The sequence below is a fragment of the Neolamprologus brichardi genome, chromosome 7 (genome assembly GCF_056152115.1).
Source record: "Neolamprologus brichardi isolate AB-2024 chromosome 7, ASM5615211v1, whole genome shotgun sequence".
NCBI classification, from domain to species: Eukaryota; Metazoa; Chordata; class Actinopteri; order Cichliformes; family Cichlidae; genus Neolamprologus; species Neolamprologus brichardi.
In genome coordinates, this window is record NC_142110.1 from 4,042,167 (window position 1) to 4,052,221 (window position 10,055).

Below are 10,055 nucleotides of genomic sequence, written 5' to 3' on the forward strand. Positions count from 1 at the left end.
TAATCTAATTACCGTTTTTGCAATAGTAATCCCTTACTTTACTCGTTACTTGAAAAAAGTAACCGGATTACAGTAACACGTTACTGCAGCGTGCAGCGTTTAAAGCGTGGAACAAGTTACAAGTAACGCGTTACTGCCCATCTCTGCTTGTAACTAACTTTGAAGTCAATCAAATGTTGATGTAATAACATTAATACAAGACAAATATTAACAACATACCTAAGGTGTTGTTCATCCATCTGCCTGGTGAAAGTACACCATGTGCAGCGCTGTGTGCCACGTCTCTGATCAAAGTCAAAGTACAGTGTACCAATTATACATTTTATTGCAGTAAAATAATCACTATCTGCCATTGCAATGGTCTGCTGCCTCCCAGCAGACCACAGCACACTATGCTCACCACAACTGAGAATCTCCATAATTTTTCTGTGGACATTGAAAGATATTCCATTTTTGTATACAACCTCTGTGTTGGCCTCTGGATATATTAGAAAGATCCTTTTTAGTCACCACGGGCAACCGTTCATTATTCCTGTGGTGAACCACAAGATTTAATTTCATGTCCCAGTTTATTTTCTGATGATTAAGTAGCATTAAAGAAAACACGCAATGCCTCTTCATGCTATACGATAACACACAGATATACCTTTCTATAAGACTGATGCCTCTAAAAGGCCAGCTGCTGTTTTAAACAGTTTCAAAAAAACCTTAAGCCTGTTGCCAGAAACTTACTTGTTCAGTTTGACTCCTTTGAGTTTTGAGCTTCATGTTGAAAAAGTTGCCTGGTCTTGCTTTTTCTAAATTAAAATCATCTCTAAAATGAAACACATAACTGACAGGATGATTTTGTATTGGCACTGCCTTTAATTCTCCCCCAAAGCACCTAACCTGTGGATTATCCCCAGGTTTACACCAGAGGCCAAGGCCAGTCGACACCCATTCGTATACCTACCGTTTGGGGCCGGCCCTCGTAACTGTGTGGGAATGAGGCTCGCCCAGCTTGAAATCAAAATGGCTTTAGTGCGCCTGTTCCAAAGCTTCAGCATTGTGGCCTGCTCTGAGACCAAGGTATTCATTTATTTATTGTACTAAAATGTGTATGCAATGTAAATACTTGGACAGTCAGTAATAACGACCATAGAGATGATTGGACATTAGAAAGTGCCGTAACTTTCAAACAATTCACTCATAATTTGTTAGCTGCCTTCATATTTGCTACGATGTTTACATAAATATGTAAAGATGCACTTCTTCTGTCTTCAGGTTCCTCTTGAGTTGAAGTCGTCAAGCACTCTTGGACCTAAAAATGGCATTTATGTGAAAATCACAAGAAGGGACCAAAGAGATGGTCCATTCATTTCTCCATCAGATGATTAGACACCAACCTGAGGCTCAGGGTCTTAGTGTGTCATGCCTTTCCTTTGATTTACAGCAAAATATTTTCATAGTTACTGACATTCTGCATACCTCAATGATTCAGCCCACACAGTGATCTGAAAAGTCGTTATAATGATAATATTGCCGCTGTAATGATAAACACAGTGGCACAAAAGTGCTGTTGATCCAAGTGCTCTTTACCAGTCTCTCTCTTTTGGATACAGTTTAGGTCTTTTTGAACTTCCTGCTGATGGGTGCACTATGCGGGTTATTCATTTGTGAGTGTGCTACAACACAACTCTGAATGGCACTTCTCACAGTCACACGTTGCCACTTTAAGTGAGTCGAATTTACAAAATAATGACATATTTTTGGCAGAAAAGTCATGTTTTTTGTTACTGATACACTGAAATCTTTGATGGAGCATGAAGTGGTCGTAACTCTGTGCCACCAAAGCTGCTATTTGAGGGTGAAGTAAGTGGTTTTATAATAGGAAAGAAAATCTTTGTTGTTTGGTTCCTGATGACTCTTGTCCCTGTTACATGTCTCAGGATATGAAACACTCACTGCACTTTAACTCTGTGGGACAAAACATTAGAATCCTTTCATTACCTGTGTTGATGAACAATTCATTATTATTATTATTGCACCTCATTGGAACATCAGTTTCCTATACTCATATCCAATCTGTCAATTTAGATTTTTGGCCATTACTTGAGAAACTGCAGTGCTGAAATGTAAATGATCTAAAAGTGTTTTATTGATGATTCATTCAAATCTTTCTAGGAAACAAAATCTGTTTAATTGATTTACATATGAAATGGGTGAAAAGTAGGGCTGCCACAAACGATTATTTTGATAATCGACTAGTCACAGACTAATCAGATCATCATCCATTGGACGTAAAACGTACAGTACACCAGCAGCATCTGCTCTTATATAACTATCATTAGCTTACAGCTTTAAGTGTTTAAGGTATGTGCTAACTAAAAATAAAGACAAGATGATAGTTTATTAAATTTTAATGAAATTTGCAGATTGTTTCGGTGAAGTTTAATAAACTCCTTGCTATCTAAAATATAACAGGACACCGGAGTAAATTCTCAAGCATCTCACACTTCTGATAACGGCTGTCTGCTTGACGTTTATTCAGCTGTGTATAAAACTATAACTTTAAGCTCAGCCAAACCGATTTACTCAGGAACAAATAAAATACTGAAAAAAGCCAAACAATAACATTTTTAAGTTATCTAAGTGACTTATATATATTTAACCTGAGTAGCGAAAGACTGCTGTGGGTCTGAAAACGATTTGCCGGGTGTCCGGTGTTCTCACGGCTCTAGTTAGCCTTGCCCCCGGCTAGCTATCGAGCTAGTGGGTAACAGACGTCTCCGAAAACGTCGGAGCGCTTTTGAAAATATGTGGTGTCTTGATAAACTGAGCAGATATTTGAGGTTTACACAGCTACATTCTCGCCTGAAAATATGTTAAACGTTTATTTTTTTGACCCAGAAAGAATAATAAGAGTAATATTAAAACTAACTAGCTGCCGCCATTGTTGGAAACTGAGCTGGGCTGCGCTATGAATTCTGGGACACAGCTTCTTCTTCTTCGGGGTTTAACGGCAGCTGGCATCCTTGTACATGCAGTGCTGCCATCTTCTGTTTCAGTCCGTTATTACACTCTTAAATTCTACTACTTATTCCTGCGTCTTTTGTGATCTTACAAAGCTTCAAACGACGCGAATTAGTCTTCGACGATTTTGATAGTCGATGTAATCGTGACTAGTCGACTAATCGTGGCAGCCCTAGTGAAAAGCAGCTTGTTGTTGATGCAAATATATAAATAAAGTGGTAACATTACTCCTTTATTCAGTTTTGCAATGTGTTTATTTTGCAACAAAACAAACAATCCAATTTTGTTCTGTATCTTAACACCAGATCATCTGTTGTCCTTGCTAAGGCTTGCACTGATGCACTTTGCTAAGCGTTTCTGCCTAAGGATATACTTCGAGCATGAAAGCAGAGATTTTGTGAGGGAAAAGGAAATGCGTACAGTTTCAAGTGCAAAATAAGGATTTTCTGATACATTTCAAGAAAAACCATTACAATGATTTCAAGTTCAACTCGAAGTCCCTTCTCAAGATAATATTATAATACTGAAAATACTGCATACTATAATCAAATAGTTTGGTAGTTTTATAGTAACATTTCTCACTCTCAACTTCTGACACATTATGATTAAAAGATTTCGAAGATTTGGAGAAATCACCACAATTTCAAAAGGCCGATGACTGCGACTTATTGAACTGCAATAAGAAAGTATCATGCAGGCAGCCTGGGCTGCTTTTTTTCCCTTTTTTTATATATAATTGCTGTAAAATTACTAAATTGCGGTAATGTGAAGCGCACATGTTAAATATAGCAGAGCTGATTTTTCTCTCTGTGGTCAGACGACAGGACTTTGTGAGTGCTTTGTGCTTCTGAGACACACCAAGTATTTATAAACCTGGTCTTCTCTTCTTTCAGAAACTGGTTGAATTTTGTCTCTAACACAAACGGTAACAGAACTGAAAAAATTTACATGACACTGCATTTAAAACAGACATGAGAAGTCGCTGAGCATGTCACAGGAATAAGAAGCTACATTTAAAATTAAAGGCTGTTTATACATATGAGCTCTGAATAATCAAAATGTAAAATGATAACCTGTGGAGTGTTCATTAATTGCATTTTTTAAAGATTTTGTCATTATCTTTGTTAACTATTAAATTATTTTAATCATTTTTCTACATTTGCAAAATTCTAAACTTTCAAATACACCACGAAACTAAAGAACATCCATCCACAGAGTTTCACTAGTCTGAAAAAAGAAGGCAAACTGCGACTTATGAGTAGTTGATAATGTATTCTGGGTAAATTTGCTGCTTTTCAAAGACAACGTAAATGCTGGGTTTGCTCTCAGAGTCAACGCAACTATCGTAGAGCGTTTTTCCGTTTGATTTTGGCGGCGGGCGAACGTACGTGCTTCTCCCCTTGGTGTAGTCCCCTACCAGGACCAGGGCAACAAACATAATCTTGTTTGGAGTTGCTCTGACACTGGCGTATCTGTCAGAGTAAGATGCATCTTTGGCAAAGTAGCTCCCTAAAAATAAAAAAGTGTTACTGTTAATATAGTCCAAAGAAAAAAATGCTAGTGATTTAGTACTCAAGAGTTTTCAGGTGTTCATTTTGAGGAAGATGTATTCCTTTTATGGATTTCCAGTATCAAATTTTAGCTACAATGTGTCCATTATACTACAAAAAGTTGCAAAGATTGCTTTGCTGTACCTTTGCCATAGGCTGTGCCATGGACCCCACACATCCTCCAGTCAAAGTTTTGCTCACAGATGGCCTCTATCAGAGACTCGTCAGTCCCGTGGAACAAATACATCATTGCGGGGTCTCCTCCGTTCCTCCCCTTCATCTGCTCTTTCTGCCTGAACACAGTGTATGCCATTTAAGTGGAAACTTCCTTCTTGCAGAGATTTGTGTGTAAAATCTTTCTGTCTGCATCCAGCTGCTTAATTTAGCATAAAGGCTTGATATGAGGGGGAAAGAAAACTAATAACCCCACCAGATAGCTAGTGAAGATTCAGCTATTTCCTGTGCCAGGCCAGAACTTAGGCTACGTTCACACTGCAAGGCTTAATGCTCAATTCTGATTTTTTGATCAAAAAATGCGCAAAAGAAGACGTCGCACACAACGCGCTCTGTTTAGACCCAGAGCAAACAGTATTGTTTGACTGATGGACCTTAATATAAAGACTTTGGATTTTACGTTTCCCAATTTTTGCTTTAAGTTATTTTGTTATTTACATAATAATGTAAATAACCTAATAATGATCCTTCTTGCTGTTTTAGAGGAGCGGTGCTTCAAAGGATAGCTGCAGATTTCTGTCAGAATCTGCAGATTATACAGAACAAATAAAATGTTCACGTTTCTCCAACGTTGTCTTCCAAACAGTTTCACTGACATCTACACTGGATGGCCAGGAAGCGTTCGCGATGTCTTCTCCGGCGCTGATAATTGGCGTCTGTCTTCTGTCAGTGACGTAAAAGACGGATTTAATGCGACATGACCATCAAACAGCAGCTTTCTAAAACATCGGATATGTATCAGATTCAGGACCACATACAAAAGTGACCCAGATCGGATTTGAAAATATCGGATTTGTGCCGTTCACACTGTCACACCATGATCGGATATGGGTCGCATAGGGTCAAAAAAATCGGATTTGATGCGCTTTCGCCTGCAGTGTGAACGTAGCCTTAGTCCAACACCTGCAAAGCAGTTTCGGGGTTTTTTTCCCCCACTTTTTAACAGTAACAAGTTCTGTTGTGTTGCTGCTAAGGTAAACTACACTGTGTAGAGTAGATTCACTATTTTATCACCTGGTTCCTCCAAAAGTTCAAATCATTTCTTTAAAAAAGCCAAAAATCTCTGTCAGTAATTTACCACTGGAAGACTCTCCACAGAGACGGGTTCTGGATCCTTTGGATGCTGTTAATTTTTTTCACCGGCATTGTGCTTCTAAATAAAGACTCAATCAGATTGTAATCTGGTGCAGATTGGGAGAGATGTATCAGCTGAAAGACAAGAATAAAGTGCAAATATACAAGTCAACAATAAAAGTAGAAATATGGGTTTAGTGTTTAGTAACACTGAGCACACAGTTGGGTTTTTGTTTTTAAATAGAAGAAATATACCTTGTATCCAAACTCAGGTATGGCATTTTTGTCCCAGTGCGAAGGTACGCTTTCAGCTGTGGAGGAGCTGGAGCTCTTTGATGACGTACTGCAGAGAAGACATGCAGTATTCAGCAACCAACCAAGACTAGAAATATTTGAATAGCCTGAATCAATGTGCACAAGTGGAAGTCAAAATACCTCTTCAGCTTGTCCTCCACGTCATGAGCAGACACAAAGCGAGGCCTCCTCCTGACATCTCGCTTGGTTTTGAATTTTACATTCTGCTGATACATCGCCTGGTTTCCTGTCGCATCTTTGAAACGGAGGATATATTGCTGTTTGCCAGCACTGAACGGAATCTCTGTATCTCTGTCTTCAAGGTATACATTCTCCAGGGTTTCAGAAGTCACTGATGATTCCTCATCACCCTAAAGAGAACACAACAAGCAATCCACCAAAGTTCAGATTCCAAACATGCCAGCTATATGCCAACTATAATACATCTGTTCCCTTAGAAAAGTTCTGTCAAGGGTGGCAAGTTCTTCATACTCATTGAAAGAATCACAATAAGTCACCTTTCCATATTCCAACCATTTCCCACCATCGTCCTTCCAGTACCAGACCCACTGTGTAGTGAGAATGAAGTGAGGGGGCTTTGAGACAGAGGAGGCAGTGGACAGGCGACGAACTGGAGAGTTTCCATATCTCATGGTCCTGAAGTCCACCGACTGCTCACTAGGGGATGAAGAGCTAAGAGGGACGTCAATTCCATCAAAATTAATGGAAATCTATAGACCTGAGCTCATGTGAATAACAGTAATATGCATTTAATCTTTTAATCTTTTACTGCAGATGCACCACAAACAGTACATCTGTGTGTTCTGTTTCTTCACGTACCTTTGAAGAGACAGAAATCTGAAAAGCCCTAAGCTGGACGAAGGTTGATCCGTGCAGCTCGTCTCTTTTGCTGGGTCACAGTATGCCTTTTCAATTTCCTCCATAGTGGGCAAGTCCTTCCAGGTTACACCATCAGTGTCTAAAACCTGCCATCTGTAGGGCAGATGCCAGTGGACACGTGCACACTTGTCTATGAAAAACACACACCAGGCATTCATTTATTAGGCGGTGCACATATGGACATAGACCTATACGTATTGAGATGTTACTGTATTGTAGATATGAAAGGCAGCTTCCATCATCCTGATCATTACCTTTGAACCCGCAATGTCTGCGAATGAAATAAAGGCAGATTTCATTCATGTCAGCATTGCTCGGTGGTTTAGATGGGCAAACAGAACTGGTTGGGGATCCAGGATTGCTGTGGGAAGACTGCTGGGAAGACTGCTGAGGCTTCTGAGTTGAGGGTCTTACCTCTGTTAGCACTACAGAAGAGACACATTTATATTGTGTAGATTACCGGTCTTGCTGATTGACAAAAATCTGTGCAAGACATGTTTTTATAAAATCTGCTTTACCAGTGACACCAGTACCCTGCCTCTCCTGTTGACCCATGATGATACATTTATTTCTGTAGATCTTGTGAAGGTTTTTAATATTCTCACGACTGAATCCTCGGAAGAGCTTCATCGCAGGTCCATCGAGGCCATGCTGTCTTTTGCACGAAGAGCCAAATTTGCAGTCACCCTGGAAAAAATGCTGGCAGACGTGGAGCTTTGTGCACGAGGTGGTGAATTTACATGAGCCGTGCTGACCGTTGCCCTTGTTGTAATGCGAGCATATCTAAAAGGAATCATAAAGGAGGATGAAGTTCACATAGTTTCAACAGAAGAACAAGACAATCTCCACAATTGCCTCCAAGTGCAAACCGCTAAAACATACCTCAGGAAGCAGATAAGGATCGTTCTGCAGTAACAGCTGGAACAGCTGTTTCTCTGTGAAATCATGAAGATTGTACTTCTTCAAGAGCTTTGCATTGTATGGAAATGCCACACTGTGTGGATTCTTACACTTCCCTCTGTAAATGACAACATGCCATCCAATTAAAATATTCTGTTTTACTTATAATATTTTTCAATGTTATTGCTTTTGAGTTTAGTGTCTGAGCCAACTTATCTATAATTTTTCATAATCAAAAACCTCATTTAAAGATGCATGCAGTGGTGCTAGTTCAAGTCATTATGCAAATGGCCTGTTTATAAGGTAGTGGACATCTGCATTCAGCTGAGACTAAAGAAGTCACTTGGATGAGTTTAACGGTTCTCCCACTAAAAACGTCGTATCCACATGAAGGCGTTACCTTCAGCGTGAGCAGTAGGCTCTCTATCATTTATTTACATTATGGGTGTATTGCATTTGGGGGAAAAAATGATCAATGTCCTGTAATTGAACTGTCAAATTGCTGCCATCTTCTGGTCAAAATGTTGCACTACAATCGTGCAAACAGGAAAAAATGGAGTGACCCAAATTCGTAAAATTCATAATGAATGCGAGGGAGCGCAGTCTCCATCAGGCCAAGCTAAAGTCACATTTAACAATTTGATTACGGTGATGTCCACAATGTCTCATGAAATTCAGCTCGGTTTTTATGTAGTAAAAACAAGAATGGTGCTTATTCCATCATCATTCACTATTTACACTGAGTATTAAAAGCACTTTTACCTGTGGGGTTTTATTTACACCTGTGTTCAGACTGAAGATTAATTGCTGTGGGAATGAGATCACTATGAAGCACCAATAAGATGACGATACGTTGCAACCATAGGCGATGACTAATAGCAGGAAAACAATTGAATCTGCGATTATTTGCTGGGCTTTAAAGTTTAAACCCACGCAAAGCCGTTTTGCGCTCCGCGTAGTTTGTTGAAAACCCCATCGTGAATGATTGAGCACCTTTTTGCTCATTTATGGCGGTGATAACTATCACCGAGTTATAGGAAAGCTTTCTAGAAAAATTAAATAAATAAATAAATACGTCACTTACCCGAACGTGCACTCTCCGCAAACAAAATACTTGCACAGGTGTAACCCATCGCACTGCGGACACTCTCCAGCTTTTTTCTGACAGAGCCGCAGATTGGTTTTAGCCACTACCAGACTATCCGGGCCGATTATTTTACTTCCCGTCTTTCTTCTTTCTTTAATGGCTATTTTACCATCGTCAAAGAGCACAGCGCGTAGGACCGAATCCGCAACCGTGAATTTCTGTGCGAGCTGATCTTCTAATTTCCCGAATTCCAAACACCCCTGGTTGTCGCACAAGGTCTTGATGATGAATTTAGACAGAGTCGATGTCATTTTGCAACGACATTTGTTCCTTCAGCTAAGACTTCCAATGTAGCCCAGTTATGGCTCTGACCGAAATCTCCGGCTACGCTCGGTTACTGGGAAATGAAACTGAAACTTAAACACAGAAAGGTTTGTATTATGGTTGCCCTGCCCAGAAGGAAAGTTATCGCTACAAGTTTCTTTTTAAAAATACAAAAATAAATAGATATTGTCACGAGGGCGAGATTGCGTAACATCTAAAATCTGAAAATAAAGTGAATTTGATCTTAAATTAGTAGTAGTGGATTTTCATGTGGTTGCATTAAATCTAAATCAATCGTAAAAAAGAAATGTAACAAGTGTCACCTGGCAGGAACTTTGACAAGGTAGTGGGTGTGTGAGATTAACTCACTCTGGCAGATAGGACAGCAAAAGTCGCAACAAAGAGGCCGATGGTAGATATGGTTATTAGTGTGAGTAGGACGGAGCTCAAGAGCAGAATACGATACAAAATGAAGGAAAGGTGGCAAAAGCAATGGGAGGAGGAGAGGAAAGGGCGATGGTTGTACAACATCCAAAGGAAAGTGGGGGAAATGAGAAGTACAGGACGAAACAGGAGAGAGGAGACGATTATATCTCGACTGAGATTTGGACCCACTGGCTTAAATAGCACATTATTTTTAATAGGTAAACACTGTACAGGGGAGTGTGACTGCAGTAGAT

At 39.7% G+C, this 10,055-nt stretch overlaps 2 protein-coding genes across 4 annotated transcripts in view; one reads left to right on the forward strand and one right to left on the reverse strand.

The window, feature by feature from the left end:
• LOC148101895 (thromboxane-A synthase-like) overlaps nt 1-3,247 on the forward strand; it is a 69,030-nt gene extending 65,783 nt beyond the window's left edge. For all 3 annotated transcript variants that reach the window (XM_087842868.1, XM_087842867.1, XM_087842869.1), the window contains exons 13-14: nt 906-1,068; nt 1,264-3,247. In XM_087842868.1, the coding sequence (XP_087698994.1) occupies nt 906-1,068; nt 1,264-1,377 (277 nt within the window). In that variant the 3' untranslated portion in view covers nt 1,378-3,247. The remainder of the gene's footprint in view (nt 1-905; nt 1,069-1,263) is intronic.
• Nucleotides 3,182-9,445, reverse strand: parp12a (poly (ADP-ribose) polymerase family, member 12a). Its single transcript, XM_087842862.1, has 11 exons — nt 9,049-9,445; nt 7,947-8,082; nt 7,583-7,847; nt 7,319-7,489; nt 7,005-7,194; nt 6,683-6,857; nt 6,306-6,535; nt 6,126-6,213; nt 5,875-6,005; nt 4,707-4,855; nt 3,182-4,521 (listed from the first exon to the last, which is right to left on the reverse strand). Exons 1-11 carry the CDS (start codon nt 9,360-9,362, stop codon nt 4,265-4,267), a joined length of 2,106 nt encoding a protein of 701 aa, XP_087698988.1. The 5' UTR covers nt 9,363-9,445; the 3' UTR covers nt 3,182-4,264.
• Nucleotides 9,446-10,055: the final 610 nt, after the last annotated feature.

What these genes read in the sequence shown, in the direction of transcription:
- parp12a (XM_087842862.1), bottom strand. Translation starts at nt 9,362, where the DNA reads ATGACATCGACTCTGTCTAAATTCATCATCAAGACCTTGTGCGACAAC. An exon ending in GCAGGGTACTGGTGTCACTG is followed by an intron (nt 7,490 to 7,582) that starts GTAAAGCAGATT and finishes TCTCTTCTGTAG; the next exon opens with TGCTAACAGAGGTAAGACCC. An exon ending in TACCTGAGTTTGGATACAAG is followed by an intron (nt 6,006 to 6,125) that starts GTATATTTCTTC and finishes CTTGTCTTTCAG; the next exon opens with CTGATACATCTCTCCCAATC.